This window comes from Salvelinus fontinalis, chromosome 11, assembly GCF_029448725.1.
Source record: "Salvelinus fontinalis isolate EN_2023a chromosome 11, ASM2944872v1, whole genome shotgun sequence".
Classification (NCBI taxonomy): Eukaryota; Metazoa; Chordata; class Actinopteri; order Salmoniformes; family Salmonidae; genus Salvelinus; species Salvelinus fontinalis.
The window spans coordinates 57,149,631-57,168,590 of record NC_074675.1 but is presented as its reverse complement, the minus strand read 5'-3'; the positions used below and the strand labels follow the sequence as shown (position 1 = coordinate 57,168,590).

Genomic DNA, 18,960 nt, shown 5'->3' with positions numbered 1-18,960 from the left:
AAATCCCTCCAACTGTCTGTCTTTACATCGATAAATCCCTCCAACTGTCTATATTTACATCGATAAATCCTTCCAACTGTCTATCTTTACACCGATAAATCCCTCCTACTGTCTATCTTTACATCGATAAATCCCTCCTACTGTCTATCTGTACAAAGATAAATCCCTCCAACTGTCTATCTTTACAAAGATAAATCCCTCCAACTGTCTATCTTTACATAGATAAATCCCTCCAACTGTCTATTTTACATCGATAAATCCCTCCAACTGTCTATCTTTACATCGATAAATCCCTCCAACTGTCTATCTTTACATCGATAAATCCCTCCAACTGTCTGTCTTTACATCGATAAATCCCTCCAACTGTCTATCTTTACATAGATAAATCCCTCCAACTGTCTGTCTTTACATCGATAAATCCCTCCAACTGTCTGTCTTTACATCGATAAATCCCTCCAACTGTCTGTCTTTACATCGATAAATCCCTCCAACTGTCTATCTTTACATCGATAAATCCCTCCAACTGTCTATCTTTACATCGATAAATCCCTCCAACTGTCTGTCTTTACAAAGATAAATCCCTCCAACTGTCTGTCTTTACATAGATAAATCCCTCCAACTGTCTGTCTTTACACCGATAAATCCCTCCAACTGTCCGTCTTTACACCGATAAATCCCTCCAACTGTCTATCTTTACATCGATAAATCCCTCCAACTGTCTATCTTTACAAAGATCCCATTCCTTTTGCCTCCCATTTTGTGGGTAGCCTATGTATTGTATCTTATGTATTGTATCTTATGTATTGTATCTTATGTATTGTATCCTATGTATCGTATCCTATGTATTGTGGCCTATGTATTGTAGCCTATGTATTGTGTTGGTGAGTTCTGTGGATTATGACTGCTGGAATGGTAAGGAGTAGACAACAGGCTATAGAGGGTATCTAGCTAGTATGAGGGGTTTTACACACACACACACACACACACACACACACACACACACACACACACACACACACACACACACACACACACACACACACACACACACACACACACACACACACACAGAGAGAGAGAGACGGACAGAGAGATAGACAGAGAGAGAGAGAGGGGCAGAGCAGTTCTTTCTTTTTGCTCACCCAGCCGTGACTAAAGGTTTGGAGGAGATGACATCGGCATCCACATGCTCCCCCCTCACTCCCTTCCCCCCTCACTACCCTCATTCTCCTCTCTCCAGCCTCATGGGAGAGAGAGGGAGAGAGACAGAGAGACAGAGAGAGAGAGAGACACACAGAGAGACAGAGAGAGGGGCAGAGAGACAGAGAGACAGAGAGAGAGAGAGGCAGAGAGAGAGAGGCAGAGAGAGAGAGACACAGAGAGACAGAGAGACAGAGAGACAGTTTTTTTTACTGTTTCTAACTGTCTTAATCTCCCCCATAGAAACAACAGTGACAGCACTATCAACAAAAACACAAGGGATCTGTTGCAGCTCTGTAGAAGCCTGGGTCTCTACTTTGTCAATGGTAGGTTACGAGGGGACTCTGGGGAGATTCACCTATTGCTCAGCTCTTGGCCACAGTACAGTAGACTATATGATAACAGACATTGACCCTTTCTCTCTCAGCTCATTCACTGTCAAGCCACTAACACCTCTGTCTGATCACAGCCAAATTACGTTGTTCCTCAAAAGAACAGACATGGAAACAACCAGACATTCACAGCCCAGTAAGCTGTATAACATCAGACATTCACAGCCCAGTAAGCTGTATAACATCAGACATTCACAGCCCAGTAAGCTGTATAACATCAGACATTCACAGCCCAGTAAGCTGTATAACATCAGACATTCACAGCCCAGTAAGCTGTATAACATCAGACATTCACAGCCCAGTAAGCTGTATAACATCAGACATTCACAGCCCAGTAAGCTGTACAACATCAGACATTCACAGCCCAGTAAGCTGTATAACATCAGACATTCACAGCCCAGTAAGCTGTATAACATCAGACATTCACAGCCCAGTAAGCTGTACAACATCAGACATTCACAGCCCAGTAAGCTGTATAACATCAGACATTCACAGCCCAGTAAGCTGTATAACATCAGACATTCACAGCCCAGTAAGCTGTATAACATCAGACATTCACAGCCCAGTAAGCTGTACAACATCAGACATTCACAGCCCAGTAAGCTGTATAACATCAGACATTCACAGCCCAGTAAGCTGTATAACATCAGACATTCACAGCCCAGTAAGCTGTATAACATCAGATATTCATACAGATGGGCCCAAAACAGCACAGAAGAATACCAGAAAGCAACCTGGAACCAAAATATACAAACACTCTTAGATAACTTTCTGGATCCCACATTCACTCACAGTTAAGAAGGCATCAATCTAGCAGTACTAAACATCAACAATACAATCTAGTATCAAAAAACATCAACTATATATTCAGGCAAAACGGCAAAAGAAGCACAACTGAAATTGATAAAAAACAAAACAAAAAAGATCACAGATGACAACTGGTTTGATGCAGATTGTAAAATTATAAGGAAAAAACTTAGACCACTATCCAACCAAAAGCACAGAGACCCAAATAATGGTGATGTTATAGCTGTCGCTCTCCTCATCCTCAGATGAGGTGAGGAGAGAAGGATCTTCGGACCAAAATGCGGAGTCAGGGAAATAAGCCATTTTTATTACAAATACGACGTAGACTAAACAAAACAAAACACTTTCAAAACTTACAAAATAACAAAACGATGTTGACGCAACCTGAACATAAACTTACATAGACAAACGTAAACTCACGAACAGGAACGGACATCGAAACATAACGAACAGCCAAACAGCTCCGAAAGTGAATAACATCGATAACGACACGAAGACATCACAGGAGACAATCACCCACAAACACACAGTGATAATGCCCTACCTAAATATGACTCTTGATTAGAGGAAAATGCAAACCACCTGCCTCTAATCAAGAGCCATACCAGGCAAACCGAAACCAACATAGAAACAGGTAACATAGACTGCCCACCCAAAACACATGCCCTGACCAAAAACACATAAAAACTAACATAAATAGGTCAGGACTGTTACAGTACCCCCCCCCCAAGGTGCGAACGCCGGGCGCACCAGCACAAAGTCCAGGGGAGGGTCCGGGTGGGCAGTTGACCACGGTGGTGGTTCCGGTTCCGGACGCTGTCCCCATACCACCATAGTCACTCCCCTCTTCTGTCTACCCCTACCACTGACCACCCAAACATTACCTTCCCCTAAATAATCAGCTAGCACCGGAACAAGGGGCAGCACCGGGACAAGGGGTAGCACCGGGACAAGGGGCAGCACAAAAACAAGGGGCAGCACCAGGATAAGGACCATCACTGGAATAAGGGGCAGCACCGGGACAAGGGGCAGCACCGGGACAAGGGGCAGCACCGGGACAAGGGGCAGCACCGGGACAAGGGGCAGCACCGGGACAAGGGGCAGCACCGGGACAAGGGGCAACACCGGGACAAGGGGCAGATCCCGGCTGAAGGACTCTGGCAGGTCCTGTTTGGACGGCTCTGGCAGGTCCATGCTGGCTGACGGCTCTCGACGCTCATGGCAGACTGACGGCTCTCTACGCTCATGGCAGGCTGACGGCTCTCGACGCTCATGGCAGGCTGACGGCTCTCGACGCTCATGGCAGGCTGACGGCTCTCGACGCTCATGGCAGGCTGACGGCTCTCGACGCTCATGGCAGGCTGACGGCTCTCGACGCTCATGGCAGGCTGACGGCTCACGACGCTCATGGCGCTCTGACGGCTCTGGCTGCTCATGGCTCTCTGACGGCTCTAGCTGCTCATGGCTCACTGACGGCTCTGGCTGCTCATGGCTCACTGACGGCTCTGGCTGCTCATGGCTCGCTGGCGGCTCTGGCAGATCCTGTCTGGTTAGCGGCTCTGGCAGATCCTGTCTGGTTGGCGGCTCTGGCAGATCCTGTCTGGTTGGCGGCTCTGGCAGATCCTGTCTGGTTGGCGGCTCTGGCAGATCCTGTCTGGCTGACGGCTCTAGCGGCTCCTGTCTGGCTGATGGCTCTAGCGGCTCCTGTCTGGCTGACGGCTCTGTAGGCTCATAGCAGACGGGCGGCTTTGCAGGCTCATGGCAGACGGGCGGCTTTGCAGGCTCCTGGCAGACGGATGGCTCAGATGGCGCTGGGGAGACAGATGGCTCAGATGGCGCTGAGGAGACAGATGGCTCAGATGGCGCTGGGGAGACGGATGGCTCAGATGGCGCTGGGGAGACGGATGGCTCAGATGGCGCTGGGGAGACGGATGGCTCAGATGGCGCTGGGGAGACGGATGGCTCTGGCCGGATACGGCGCACTGTAGACCTGGTGCGTGGTGCCGGAACTGGAGGCACCGGGCTAATGATAAGCACCCTCCTACTAGTGCGTGGAGCAGAGACAGGGCACACTGAACTCTCAAAGCGTACTCTATACCTGGTGCGTGGTACCGGCACTGGTGGCACCTGGCTGAGGGCACGCACCTCAGGACTAGTACGGGGAGAAGTGACAGTGTGTACAGGACTTAGGAGACGCACAGGTGGCTTAGTGCGTGGGGCCGGAACTGGAGGCACTGAACTGGATACACGCACTATAGGGAGAGTACGTGGAGGAGGAACAGGGCTCTGGAAATGCACTGGTAGCCTAGTGCGTAATGTAGGCACTGTAGGTACTAGGCTGGGGCGGGGAGGTGGCGCCGGAAATACCGGACCGTGCAGGCGTACTGGCTCTCTTGAGCATTGAGCCTGCCCAACCTTACCTGGTTGAATGCTCCCGGTCGCCCTGCCAGTGCGGCGAGGTGGAATAGCCCGCACTGGGCTATGCAGGCGAACCGGGGAAACCATGCGTAAGGCAGGTGCCATGTATGCCGGCCCGAGGAGACGCACTGGAGACCAGACGCGTTGAGCCGGCCTCATGACACCTGGCTCAATGCCCAATCTAGCCCTACCAGTGCGGGGAGGTGGAATAACCCGCACTGGGCTATGCACACGTACAGGAGACACCGTGCGCTCTACTGCGTAACACGGTGTCTGCCCGTACTCCCGCTCTCCACGGTTAGCCTGGGAAGTGGGCGCAGGTCTCCTACCTGCCCTTGGCCCACAACCCCTTAGCCCCCCCCCAAGAAATTTTTGGGAGTTACTCACGGGCTTTTCGGGCTTCCGTGCAAGACGTGTCCCCTCATAATTCCGGTTACGAGCTTGAATCTCCGGCTTCCATCCACGTCTCCTAGCTGCCTCCTCATACCAGCGCTCCTGGGCTGTGGCTGCCTCACTCTTCTCACGAGAGCAGCGATTTCCTCCAGTTTGCGCCCAGGGTCCTCTACCAGACAGGATCTCCTCCCAAGTCCAAAAGTCCTTGTTGCTCCGTCGAGCATTTCTCCCATACCGCTTGGTCTCTGTATTTTGGTGGGTGATTCTGTTATAGCTGTCGCTCTCCTCATCCTCAGATGAGGTGAGGAGAGAAGGATCTTCGGACCAAAATGCGGAGTCAGGGAAATAAGCCATTTTTATTACAAATACGACGTAGACTAAACAAAACAAAACACTTTCAAAACTTACAAAATAACAAAACGATGTTGACGCAACCTGAACATAAACTTACATAGACAAACGTAAACTCACGAACAGGAACGGACATCGAAACATAACGAACAGCCAAACAGCTCCGAAAGTGAATAACATCGATAACGACACGAAGACATCACAGGAGACAATCACCCACAAACACACAGTGATAATGCCCTACCTAAATATGACTCTTGATTAGAGGAAAATGCAAACCACCTGCCTCTAATCAAGAGCCATACCAGGCAAACCGAAACCAACATAGAAACAGGTAACATAGACTGCCCACCCAAAACACATGCCCTGACCAAAAACACATAAAAACTAACATAAATAGGTCAGGACTGTTACAGGTGAATTACGCCTTCATTACTGTGAGACTTTAAACTCTATAAACGTAACACTCAGAGCCAAAAAATCAACAGAAAGCAGCTGACACTAATTGAGGAGTCCATAAACAAACAACTTCTGGCAAAATTGGAAAAAATTAAAGAAATCTAAACAAGAGGAATTAGCGATACAAAATGGTGACATATGGACAACCCATTTTAAAACACTCTACAACACCGTTCAAACTGACACAAACGCAGAACAACGCCAAATTCATGAGAAGTTGGATGGATTAGAAAAAGCTATAAAGGACAATCAAAATCCACTGGACTCCCCAATTACTGACCAGGAGCTCTATAAGAAACTTCAGGCTCTCAAATTTAAAAAGGCATGCGGACCTGATGGCATCCTAAATGAGATGCTCAAACTCACTAGTGCAACATTTCAATTGGCTATATTAAAACTGTTTAATTTCATCCTGAGTGTAGATTATTTCCCTGACATTTGGAATCAAGGACTCACAACCCCAATCTTTAAGAACGGAAAACAAATTTGGCCCTAACAATTACAGAGGCATTTGTGTGAACCTGGGGAAGGTTTTCTGTAGTATTACAAATGTAAGAGTTCTACACTTCCTTAATAAGCCAATGTCTTGAATAATAGCCCAATTGGATTCATACCAAAACATTGCATGACCATATTTACAATCTACACACCCTGATAAACATGTCCACCAAAATAATACCAAAATATACGCTTGCTTTATCGACTTCCAAAAAGCATTTGATTCTATTTGGCATACAGGACTGTTCTACAAAGTTATTGAAAGTGGTGTAGGGGGTAAAACATGACATAATTAAATCAATGTATACTGGCAATACATGCAGCATTACAACTGGCAAGAAAAGAACATAATTCTTTAACCAGATGCAGGGCTTTCGCCAGGGTTGCAATCTGAGCCCTGCACTCTTCAATATTTACACCAACGAATTGGCCACTATTCTAGATAAATCCTCAGCCCCTGGTGTTAGTCTCCACAATCCAGAGGTTTAATGCCTACTCTTCGCAGATGACCTATGCCTGCTGTCACCCACAGCACATGGCCTACAACAGAGCCTGGACCTGCTAGAGCAGTACTGCCAGACCTGGGCCCTGGCAGTAAACCACAAAAATACTAAAATAACAATTTTCCAGAGAAGATCAAGATCTCAGGGAATTAGACCAAAGTTCTCAATTGGTACAAAATATATAGAGTACTGCACACACTACAATTACTTAGGTTTAAAAATAAGCTCAACTGGACACCTTAATGAGGCAGTGAATGAACTGAGAGAGAAAGCACGGAGGGCATTCTACGCCATTAAAAAACTAATTTAAATTGAAATACCTATTAAAATTTGGCTAAAACTAATTGAATGTGTCATTGAACCAATTGCACTTTATGGCAGCGAGGTGTGGGGTCCACTTGCAAAACAAGATTTCATCAAATGGGACAAACATCCCATTGAAACCCTGCATGCAGAGTTCTGTAAGATTCTCCTACATGTCCAGAGGAAAACTACAAACAATGCATGCAGGGCAGAATTAGGCTAATATCCACTAATAATAAAAAGTTAAAGAAGACCAATTAAGTTTAGGAAACATCTAAAATACAGTGACCTCCTCTCATATCATTACCAAGCCCTGCAATGTCAAGAGCTGAGCAAAGAAAAGAGTCCCCTCATCCAGCTGGTCCTGGGGCTGAGTTCACAAACCTGTTCTACTAACACACTGAAGGCTCAGGACCAGAACATCGAATCAATCAGAATAAACCAAATTACAACACAGTCAAAACAAAACTATATTGCTTATTGGGAAACACAAGCACAAGCACAGAGCAAAATGCAGTGCTATCTGGCCCTAAATCGACAGTACACCGTGGCTAAATATTTGACCATGGTTACTGATCAAAACCTTAGAAAAACCTTGACAAAGTACAGGCTCAGTGAGCACAGCCTTGCCATTGAGAAGGGTAGACACAGGAAAACATGGCTCCCTGTAGAGGAAAGGCTGTGCAACCACTGCACCACAGCAGAACCTGAGACGGAGCTGCATTTCCTGACAAAATGTCAAAAATATAAAACAATTAGAGAGTGTCATTTCCCCAAATTTGAAACCCTTATTCAAGGTTTTGAAGACCTCTCTGATGAGAGTAGGCTACCCGTCCTGTTGGGGGAGGACGCAGAGAGCTGTGGGTTGGCAGCGCACTACATTGCTGCCTGCCATAAGATGAGGGACAGTGTCTGACAGACCAATCAACCTGCACATGTACTCTACTGGATGCTTATTGTTATTGTTGAATGTGTTGGTTATTTTGACACTTGGTTATTGTTGTTACTGTTGTACCGTTGACAATTTTGATTTTTATTATTTTCATATTATAAATATCAAAAGTAAGCTTTGGCAATATGTACATTGTTACATTATGCCAATAAAGCAAATTGAATTGAATTGAGAGACAGAGAGAGAGACAGACAGAGAGAGAGAGAGAGAGACACAGAGAAAGAGACAAGGAGAGAGAGAGATACAGAGAAAGAGACAAGGAGAGAGAGAGAGAGAGAGAGAGAGAGAGAGAGAGAGAGAGAGAGAGAGAGAGAGAGAGAGCAGTTCTTTCTTTTTGCTCACCCAGCCGTCACTAAAGGTTTGGAGGAGATGACATCGGCATCGACATGCTCCCCCCCACTCCCTTCCCCCCTCACTACCCTCATTCTCCTCTCTCCAGCCTCATGGGAGAGAGAGAGACACAGAGAGACACAGAGAGACAGAGAGAGGGGCATAGAGAGAGAGACAGAGAGAGAGAGAGGCAGAGAGAGAGAGAGGCAGAGAGAGAGAGAGAGGCAGAGCAGTTCTTTCTTTTTGCTCACCCAGCCGTCACTAAAGGTTTGGAGGAGATGACATCGGCATCGACATGCTCCCCCTCACTCCCCTCATTCTCCTCTCTCCAACCTCATGGGAGAGAGAGAGAGAGAGAGGAAGATAGAGAGAGAGGGGGAGGAAGAGAGAGAGAGAGAGGAAGAGAGAGAGAGAGAGAGGAAGAGAGAGAGAGAGAGAGAGAGAGAGAGAGGAGAGAGAGAGGAAGATAGAGAGAGAGGGGGAGGAAGAGAGAGAGAGAGAGAGAGAAAGATAGAGAGAGAGGGGGAGGAAGAGAGAGAGAGAGAGGAAGAGAGAGGAAGAGAGAGGAAGAGAGAGAGAGAGAGAGAGGGAGGAAGAGAGAGAGAGAGACTGCAGAGTTTTTGCTTTTAAATAGCCTGACTCTTTGCTTGCGTCCTAAATGGCACCCTTTGCCCTTTGCACCAGTTTTTAACCATAGGGTTCTGGTCAGAAGTAGTGCACTGCAACGAGTGTACATAACATTCAGGAAACCTTCCTACTATTGAGTTGCAGCCCTCCCCCTCTTGCCTTCAGAACAGCCTCAGTTTGTCGTTGCATGGACTCTACAAGGTGTTGAAAGCGTTCCACAGGGATACTGGTCCATGTTGACTCCAGGGATACTGGCCCATGTTGACTCCAGGGATACTGGTCCATGTTGACTCCAGGGATACTGGTCCATGTTGACTCCAGGGATACTGGTCCATGTTGACTCCAGGGATACTGGTCCATGTTGACTCCAGGGATACTGGTCCATGTTGACTCCAGGGATACTGGTCCATGTTGACTCCAGGGATACTGGTCCATGTTGACTCCAGGGATACTGGTCCATGTTGACTCCAGGGATACTGGCCCATGTTGACTCCAGGGATACTGGCCCATGTTGACTCCAGGGATACTGGCCCATGTTGACTCCAGGGATACTGGCCCATGTTGACTCCAAGGCTTCCCACAGTTGTGTTAAATTGGCTGGATGTCCTTTGGGTGGGGGACCATTCTTGATTCACACGGGGAAACTGTTGAGTGTGGAAAAACCCAGCAGCGTTGTAGTTCTTGACACTCAAACCAAGTGCACCTGGCACCTCCTACCACACCCCGTTCAAAGGCACCTACTACCATACCCCGTTCAAAGGCACCTACTACCATACCCCGTTCAAAGGCACCTACTACCATACCCCGTTCAAAGGCACCTACTACCATACCCCCGTTCAAAGGCACCTACTACCATACCCCGTTCAAAGGCACCTACTACCATACCCCGTTCAAAGGCACCTACTACCATACTACCATACCCCGTTCAAAGGCACCTACTACCACACCCCGTTCAAAGGCACCTACTACCATACCCCGTTCAAAGGCACCTACTACCATACCCCGTTCAAAGGCACCTACTACCATACCCCGTTCAAAGGCACCTACTACCATACCCCGTTCAAAGGCACCTACTACCATACCCCGTTCAAAGGCATTTAAATCTGTTGTCTTGCCCCATTCACCCTCTGAATGGCACACATACACAATCCATGTCTCAATTGTCTCAAGGCTTAAAAATCCTTCTTTAACTTGTCTCCTCCCCTTCATCTACACTGACTGAAGTGGATTTAACAAGTAACATCAATAAGGGATAATAGCTTTCACCTGGATTCACCTGGTCAGTCTATGTTATGGAAAGAGCAGGTGTTCCTAATGTTTTGTCCACTCAGTGTATATTGGGAATAGGGTGTCATTTGGAACAAAGAATCTCCACATCACTATACCTGACCCAGATCAGTCTCCACATCACTCTACCTGACCCAGATCAGTCTCCACATCACTCTACCTGATACAGACCAGTCTCCACATCACTTTACCTGATACAGATCAGTCTCCACATCACTCTACCTGATACAGATCAGTCACCACATCACTCTACCTGATACAGATCAGTCTCCACATCACTCTACCTGACCCAGATCAGTCTCCACATCACTCTACCTGATACAGATCAGTCACCACATCACTCTACCTGATACAGATCAGTCTCCACATCACTCTACCTGATACAGATCAGTCTCCACATCACTCTACCCCCCTCTCGTCCCTCTACCTCCTTCTCTTCCCTCTACCTCCTTCTCTTCCCTCTACATCCCTCTCCATCCTCTACCCCCTGTCTTCCATCTACCACCCTCTCCTCCCTCTACCTCCCTCTCTTCCCTCTTCCTCCCTCTTTCCCCTCTACCTCCCTCTCCACCCTCTTCCTCCCTCTCCTCCCTCTACCTCCCTCTCCTCCCTCTACCTCCCTCTCTTCCCTCTACCTCCCTCTTTTCCCTCTACCTCCCTCTCCTCCCTCTACCTCCCTCTCTTCCCCCCACCTCTCTCTCTTCCCCCCACCTCTCTCTCTTCCCTCTACCTCCCTCTTTTCCCTCCACCTCTCTCTCTTCCCTCTACCTCCCTCTCCTCCCTCTACCTCCCTCTCGTCCCTCTACCTCCCTCTCCTCCTTCTACCTCCCTCTCCTCCCTCTTCTCCACCTCTCCTCCTTCTACCTCCCTCTCTTCCCTCTACGTCCCTCTTTTCCATCTACCTCCCTCTCCTCCTTCTACCTCCCTCTCCTCCCTCTTCTCCTCCTCTCCTCCCTCTACCTCCCTCTCCTCCCTCTACCTCTACCTCCCTCTCCTCCATCTTCTCCTCCTCTCCTCCTCTCCTCCTCTCTCTGACCTCTCTCCTTCCCCCTCCTCTCCGCTCTTCCCCTGTCTGATCCTCTCCCTCTCGTTCTTTCTCTCTTTCCTGTTTCTTTCTGGAGAGAGACAAAGTTAAGAGAGAGGTGTAGTTAATCACTGAGTGCTTTATTTTAATGAATTTTTAATGACACACATTGTTTTGAGAGTGACCTATATAGTATAGGGACATATGGATTCACATTGTTTTGAGAGTGACCTACATAGTATAGGGACATATGGATTCAGTTCTGATGTTAATAGACTCCAGACATGAATTATTGATTATAGAGATGATGTATGTAAAGTGGACACAGGGCTCTCTCTCTGTGAACCCCATCTGAAACTGATTCTCATGTGTATACACAAACGCACGCACGCACGCACACACACACACACACACACACACACACACACACACACACACACACACACACACACACACACACACACACACACACACACACACACACACACACACACACACACACACACACACACACACACACACACACACACACACACACACACACACACACACACACCCTTCCCATTAGGTTGTACAGGACAGAGTTGTCATCTGACAGACAAACAGAGCGATGAAAGTAGACAGTTTTTTTCCTAGCCATGATCCTGATGCTCTGTATTCTGTTCTGCAAGTTAGGGGTTAGGGGTTATGGGTAAGGTTAGGGTTAGGGGTTAGGGTTAGGGGTTAGGGGTAAGGTTAGGGTTAGAGTTAGGGTTAGGGGTTAGGGGTAAGGTTAGGGTTAGGGGTTAGGGGTCAGGTTAGGGGTTAGGGTTAGGGTTAGGGGTTGGGGTTGGGGTTAGGGGTTAGGGGTAAGGTTAGGGTTAGGGGTTAGGGGTTAGGGGTAAGGTTAGGGTTAGGGGTAAGGTTAGGGTTAGGGGTTAGGGTTAGGGTTAGGGGTTAGGGTTAGGGGTTAGGGTTAGGGTTAGAGGTTAGGGGTTAGGGTTAGGGGTTAGGGGTAAGGTTAGGGTTAGGGGTTAGGGTTAGGGTTAGGGGTTAGGGTTAGGGGTTAGGGTTAGGGGTTAGGGGTTAGGGTTAGGGGTTAGGGTTAGGGTTAGGGTTAGGGGTAAGGTTAGGGTTAGGGGTAAGGTTAGGGTTAGGGGTTAGGGGTTAGGGTTAGGGTTAGGGGTTAAGGTTAAGGTTAAGGTTAGGGTTAGGGGTTAGGGGTTAGGGTTAGGGGTTAGGGTTAGGGGTTAGGGGTTAGGGGTTAGGGTTAGGGGTTAGGGTTATGGGTAAGGTTAGGGTTAGGGGTTAGGGGTTAGGGGTAAGGTTAGGGTTAGGGGTTAGGCTTAGGGTTAGGGGTTGGGGTTAGAGTTAGGGTTAGAGTTAGGGTTAGAGTTAGGGTTAGAGTTAGGGTTAGGGTTAGGGGTTAGGGTTAGGGGTTAGGGTTAGGGTTAGAGTTAGGGTTAGGGTTAGAGTTAGAGTTAGGGTTAGGGTTAGGGTTAGGGGTTAGGGGTTAGGGTTAGGGTTAGGGTTAGGGTTGGGGGTTAGGGGTTAGGGTTAGGGTTAGGGTTAGGGTTAGGGTTAGGGTTAGGGGTTAGGGTTAGTAGAGAGCACTGGACACACCACTGATTGACTTTATCCCCTGACCTCTGACCTCTTATCCCCGGGTTTGTTCGAGGTGATGCCCAGGGTAGTCCGGCGGAAGCGATGGCATCATGTGACCTCCCGTACTTCTGCCCTCGCTGCGGAGACGACAAGCGCTTCGACAGCGTACCTGCCCTCCGGTCCCACCTGGTCAGCCGACACACCTACGAGACCCTCTTGGTTCTGTCTCAGGCCCGCGCCAGGAGCTCCAGCCCAGGAACCCTGCTCCCACTCCTCCCCCACGCCATGGCCCAGCCGGAGCACCCCGTCCTGGACTCGCAGAGGGAGAGACTCCCTTTCCCCCTGGCCTGCCTGGATCTAGCATCCTCCTCTGCCTCCACTCAGCTACTCATTGAGATGTTGACCAGGAGAGACCTGGGAGGAGGGTCTTCTGGTCCTGGTTGCTCTGCTGGTACTGTAGCTACCTCCTCCTCTACTGCACCTCCTCACAGCACCACGGCCCTGGTCCTGCCTGGCTGTAGGGGAGACAGCCTGCCTGATTTGGGGCTGAGAGGCCTAGGCCGCCGGTGGCTGGGGCCAAGCCTGGGCCTGGAGTTTGGGCTCTGCCTGGACGAGAGCCTCACTCTGGGGCTGGGGCTTGACGAGAGGCTGGGGGTGGAGCGGAGTATCGCCAGGACGTTTGCCGAGGTGGAGGAGAGGGTGTCCCAGCATGTGGGCTGTCTGAGAGCGGAGCTAGAGCGTCGAGAGGCGGAGTTAGAGCATGAGAGGCGGGATGCGGCACGGCTGGAGAAGGAGAAGGAGGAGCTGGAGGACCAGGCGTCCCATCTCTCCCGTCAGGTGGCGGTTTCCGTGGAGATGATGGCCACTCTGAAGAGAGACCTGCAGGGGAAGGAGCAGGAGCTGTGCCGCAAGCAGCAGTGAGTGATTATAACTCTTCATAACATGTTTATAATGCTTCATAATGTCTACATACGGCAGCCATAAGAATGATACAACACAAGTCAAGCAGAAACCTACTGTTGTATTATGGTATGTGTAGTCCCATGTCTACTGTTGTATTGTGGTATGCGTAGTACCATGTCTACTGTTGCATGATGATATGTGTAGTCCCATGTCTACTGTTGCATGATGGTATGTGTAGTCCCATGTCTACTGTTGCATGATGGTATGTGTAGTCCCATGTCTACTGTTGCATGATGGTATGTGTAGTCCCATGTCTACTGTTGCATGATGGTATGTGTATTCCCATGTCTAATGTTGTATTGTAGTATGTGTAGTCTCATGCCTACTGTTGCATGATGGTATGTGTAGTCCCGTGTCTACTGTTGCATTATGGTATGTGTAGTCCCATGTCTAATGGTGTATTGTGGTATGTGTAGTCCCATGTCTACTGTTGTATTGTGGTATGTGTAGTCCCATGTCTACTGTTCTATTGTGGTATGTGTAGTCCCATGCCTACTGTTGCATGATGGTATGTGTAGTCCCATGTCTACTGTTGCATGATGGTATGTGTAGTCCCATGTCTACTGTTGCATGATGGTATGTGTAGTCCCATGTTAATGTTGTATTAAGGTGTGTGTAGTCCCATGTCTAATGTTGTATTAAGGTGTGTGTAGTCCCATGTCTACTGTTGCATGATGGTATGTGTAGTCCCATGTCTACTGTTGTATTAAGGTATGTGTAGTCCCATGTCTACTGTTGCATTGTGGTATGTGTAGTCCCATGTCTACTGTTGTATTGTGGTATGTGTAGTCCCATGTCTACTGTTGCATTAAGATATGTGTAGTCCCATGTCTACTGTTGCATTATGGTATGTGTAGTCCCATGTCTACTGTTGCATGATTATATGTGTAGTCCCATGTCTACTGTTGTATTGTGGTATGTGTAGTTCCATGTCTACTGTTGCATTAAGGTATGTGTAGTCCCATGTCTACTGTTGTATTGTGGTATGTGTAGTACCATGTCTACTGTTGCATGATGGTATGTGTAGTACCATGTCTACTGTTGCATGATGGTATGTGTAGTCCCATGTCTACCGTTGCATTAAGGTATGTGTAGTCCCATGTCTACTGTTGTATTGTGGTATGTGTAGTCCCATGTCTACTGTTGCATGATGGTATGTGTAGTCCCATGTCTACTGTTGTATTGTGGTATGTGTAGTCCCATGTCTACTGCTGAATGATGGTATGTGTAGTCCCATGTCTACTGTTGCATGATGGTATGTGTAGTCCCATGTCTAATGTTGTATTATAGTATGTGTAGTCCCATGTCTAATGTTGTATTGTAGTATGTGTAGTCCCATGTCTACTGTTGCATGATGGTATGTGTAGTCCCATGTCTACTGTTGTATTATGGTATGTGTAGTCCCATGTTAATGTTGCATTATGGTATGTGTAGTCCCATGTCTAATGTTGTATTGTGGTATCTGTAGTCCCATGTCTACTGTTGCTTGATGATATGTGTAGTCCCATGTCTACTGTTGCATGATGGTATGTGTAGTCCCACGTCTACTGTTGCATGATGGTATGTGTAGTCCCATGTCGACTGTTGCATGATGGTATGTGTAGTCCCATGTCTACTGGTGCATGATGGTATGTGTATTCCCATGTCTAATGTTGTATTGTTGTATGTGTAGTCCCATGTCTACTGTTGCATGATGGTATGTGTAGCCCATAGGTCTTACCTGGGACCCAAACACCAAGCCCATAGTTCTTACCTGGGACCCAAACACCAAGCCCATAGGTCTTACCTGGGACCCAAACACCTAGCCCATAGGTCTTACCTGGGACCCAAACACCAAGCCCATAGTTCTTACCTGGGACCCAAACACCAAGCCCATAGGTCTTACCTGGGACCCAAACACCAAGCCCATAGGTCTTACCTGGGACCCAAACACCAAGCCCATAGGTCTTACCTGGGACCCAAACACCAAGCCCATAGGTCTTACCTGGGACCCAAACACCAAGCCCATAGGTCTTACCTGGGACCCAAACACCAAGCCCATAGGTCTTACCTGGGACCCAAACACCAAGCCCATATGTATTTCCTGGCAGACGAGGAATTCCCTTTGAGTGTAAACCTGATGCGACCATATCCAAGTATGACCTTCCTGCTATGGTCCATGGTCGGGTGTAGAGACCTTCCTGCTATGGTCCATGGTCGGGTGTAGAGACCTTCCTGCTATGGTCCATGGTCATGTGTAGAGACCTTCCTGCTATGGTCCATGGTCGGGTGTAGAGACCTTCCTGCTATGGTCCATGGTCGGGTGTAGAGACCTTCCTGCTATGGTCCATGGTCGGGTGTAGAGACCTTCCTGCTATGGTCCATGGTCGGGTGTAGAGACCTTCCTGCTATGGTCCATGGTCATGTGTAGAGACCTTCCTGCTCTGGTCCATGGTCGGGTGTAGAGACCTTCCTGCTATGGTCCATGGTCGGGTGTAGAGACCTTCCTGCTATGGTCCATGGTCGGGTGTAGAGACCTTCCTGCTATGGTCCATGGTAATGTGTAGAGACCTTCCTGCTCTGGTCCATGGTCGGGTGTAGAGACCTTCCTGCCATGGTCCATCGTCGGGTGTAGAGACCTTCCTGCCATGGTCCATGGTCGGGTGTAGAGACCTTCCTGCCATGGTCCATGGTCGGGTGTAGAGACCTTCCTGCCATGGTCCATGGTCGGGTGTAGAGACCTTCCTGCCATGGTCCATGGTCGGGTGTAGAGACCTTCCTGCTGTGGTCCATGGTCGGGTGTAGAGACCTTCCTGCCATGGTCCATGGTCGGGTGTAGAGACCTTCCTGCCGTGGTCCATGGTCATGTGTAGAGACCTTCCTCAAATCAAATCAAATTTGCGCCGAAAACAACAGGTTACTGTGAAAACATGCCAACCCCCCAATGATACGACGTATCACCCTAACCCTAAACATGCCAACCCCCCAGGTATGTTGCATGATGGTATGTGTAGTCCCATGTCTACCGTTGCATTAAGGTATGTGTAGTCCCATGTCTACTGTTGCATTGTGGTATGTGTAGTCCCATGTCTACTGTTGTATTGTGGTATGTGTAGTCCCATGTCTACTGTTGCATTAAGATATGTGTAGTCCCATGTCTACTGTTGCATTATGGTATGTGTAGTCCCATGTCTACTGTTGCATGATTATATGTGTAGTCCCATGTCTACTGTTGTATTGTGGTATGTGTAGTTCCATGTCTACTGTTGCATTAAGGTATGTGTAGTCCCATGTCTACTGTTGTATTGTGGTATGTGTAGTACCATGTCTACTGTTGCATGATGGTATGTGTAGTACCATGTCTACTGTTGCATGATGGTATGTGTAGTCCCATGTCTACCGTTGCATTAAGGTATGTGTAGTCCCATGTCTACTGTTGTATTGTGGTATGTGTAGTCCCATGTCTACTGTTGCATGATGGTATGTGTAGTCCCATGTCTACTGTTGTATTGTGGTATGTGTAGTCCCATGTCTACTGCTGAATGATGGTATGTGTAGTCCCATGTCTACTGTTGCATGATGGTATGTGTAGTCCCATGTCTAATGTTGTATTATAGTATGTGTAGTCCCATGTCTAATGTTGTATTGTAGTATGTGTAGTCCCATGTCTACTGTTGCATGATGGTATGTGTAGTCCCATGTCTACTGTTGTATTATGGTATGTGTAGTCCCATGTTAATGTTGCATTATGGTATGTGTAGTCCCATGTCTAATGTTGTATTGTGGTATCTGTAGTCCCATGTCTACTGTTGCTTGATGATATGTGTAGTCCCATGTCTACTGTTGCATGATGGTATGTGTAGTCCCACGTCTACTGTTGCATGATGGTATGTGTAGTCCCATGTCGACTGTTGCATGATGGTATGTGTAGTCCCATGTCTACTGGTGCATGATGGTATGTGTATTCCCATGTCTAATGTTGTATTGTTGTATGTGTAGTCCCATGTCTACTGTTGCATGATGGTATGTGTAGCCCATAGGTCTTACCTGGGACCCAAACACCAAGCCCATAGTTCTTACCTGGGACCCAAACACCAAGCCCATAGGTCTTACCTGGGACCCAAACACCTAGCCCATAGGTCTTACCTGGGACCCAAACACCAAGCCCATAGTTCTTACCTGGGACCCAAACACCAAGCCCATAGGTCTTACCTGGGACCCAAACACCAAGCCCATAGGTCTTACCTGGGACCCAAACACCAAGCCCATAGGTCTTACCTGGGACCCAAACACCAAGCCCATAGGTCTTACCTGGGACCCAAACACCAAGCCCATAGGTCTTACCTGGGACCCAAACACCAAGCCCATAGGTCTTACCTGGGACCCAAACACCAAGCCCATATGTATTTCCTGGCAGACGAGGAATTCCCTTTGAGTGTAAACCTGATGCGACCATATCCAAGTATGACCTTCCTGCTATGGTCCATGGTCGGGTGTAGAGACCTTCCTGCTATGGTCCATGGTCGGGTGTAGAGACCTTCCTGCTATGGTCCATGGTCATGTGTAGAGACCTTCCTGCTATGGTCCATGGTCGGGTGTAGAGACCTTCCTGCTATGGTCCATGGTCGGGTGTAGAGACCTTCCTGCTATGGTCCATGGTCGGGTGTAGAGACCTTCCTGCTATGGTCCATGGTCGGGTGTAGAGACCTTCCTGCTATGGTCCATGGTCATGTGTAGAGACCTTCCTGCTCTGGTCCATGGTCGGGTGTAGAGACCTTCCTGCTATGGTCCATGGTCGGGTGTAGAGACCTTCCTGCTATGGTCCATGGTCGGGTGTAGAGACCTTCCTGCTATGGTCCATGGTAATGTGTAGAGACCTTCCTGCTCTGG

The 18,960-nt window shown here is 48.3% G+C and overlaps 2 protein-coding genes across 6 annotated transcripts in view; both read left to right on the top strand.

The window, feature by feature from the left end:
* Positions 1-12,239, top strand: part of LOC129865997 (uncharacterized) — a 13,135-nt gene extending 896 nt beyond the window's left edge. Inside the window, exons 1-2 of the mRNA XM_055939129.1 lie at positions 1-2,610; positions 5,978-12,239. The exon at positions 1-2,610 is cut by the window's left edge and continues 896 nt beyond it. Of these exons, the coding sequence (XP_055795104.1) occupies positions 1,170-2,390 (1,221 nt within the window). The 5' untranslated portion in view covers positions 1-1,169 and the 3' untranslated portion in view covers positions 2,391-2,610; positions 5,978-12,239. The remainder of the gene's footprint in view (positions 2,611-5,977) is intronic.
* The window catches only part of LOC129865995 (F-box only protein 41-like), a 63,961-nt gene that overhangs the window by 1,220 nt on the left and 43,781 nt on the right, over positions 1-18,960 (top strand). For 2 of the 5 annotated variants that reach the window (XM_055939124.1, XM_055939125.1), the window contains exon 2: positions 13,202-14,045. In XM_055939124.1, the coding sequence (XP_055795099.1) occupies positions 13,231-14,045 (815 nt within the window). In that variant the 5' untranslated portion in view covers positions 13,202-13,230. Of the gene's footprint in view, positions 1-13,109; positions 14,046-18,960 lie in introns of those variants that run through there. The other 3 variants (XM_055939127.1, XM_055939128.1, XM_055939126.1) reach the window with 2 other exon arrangements.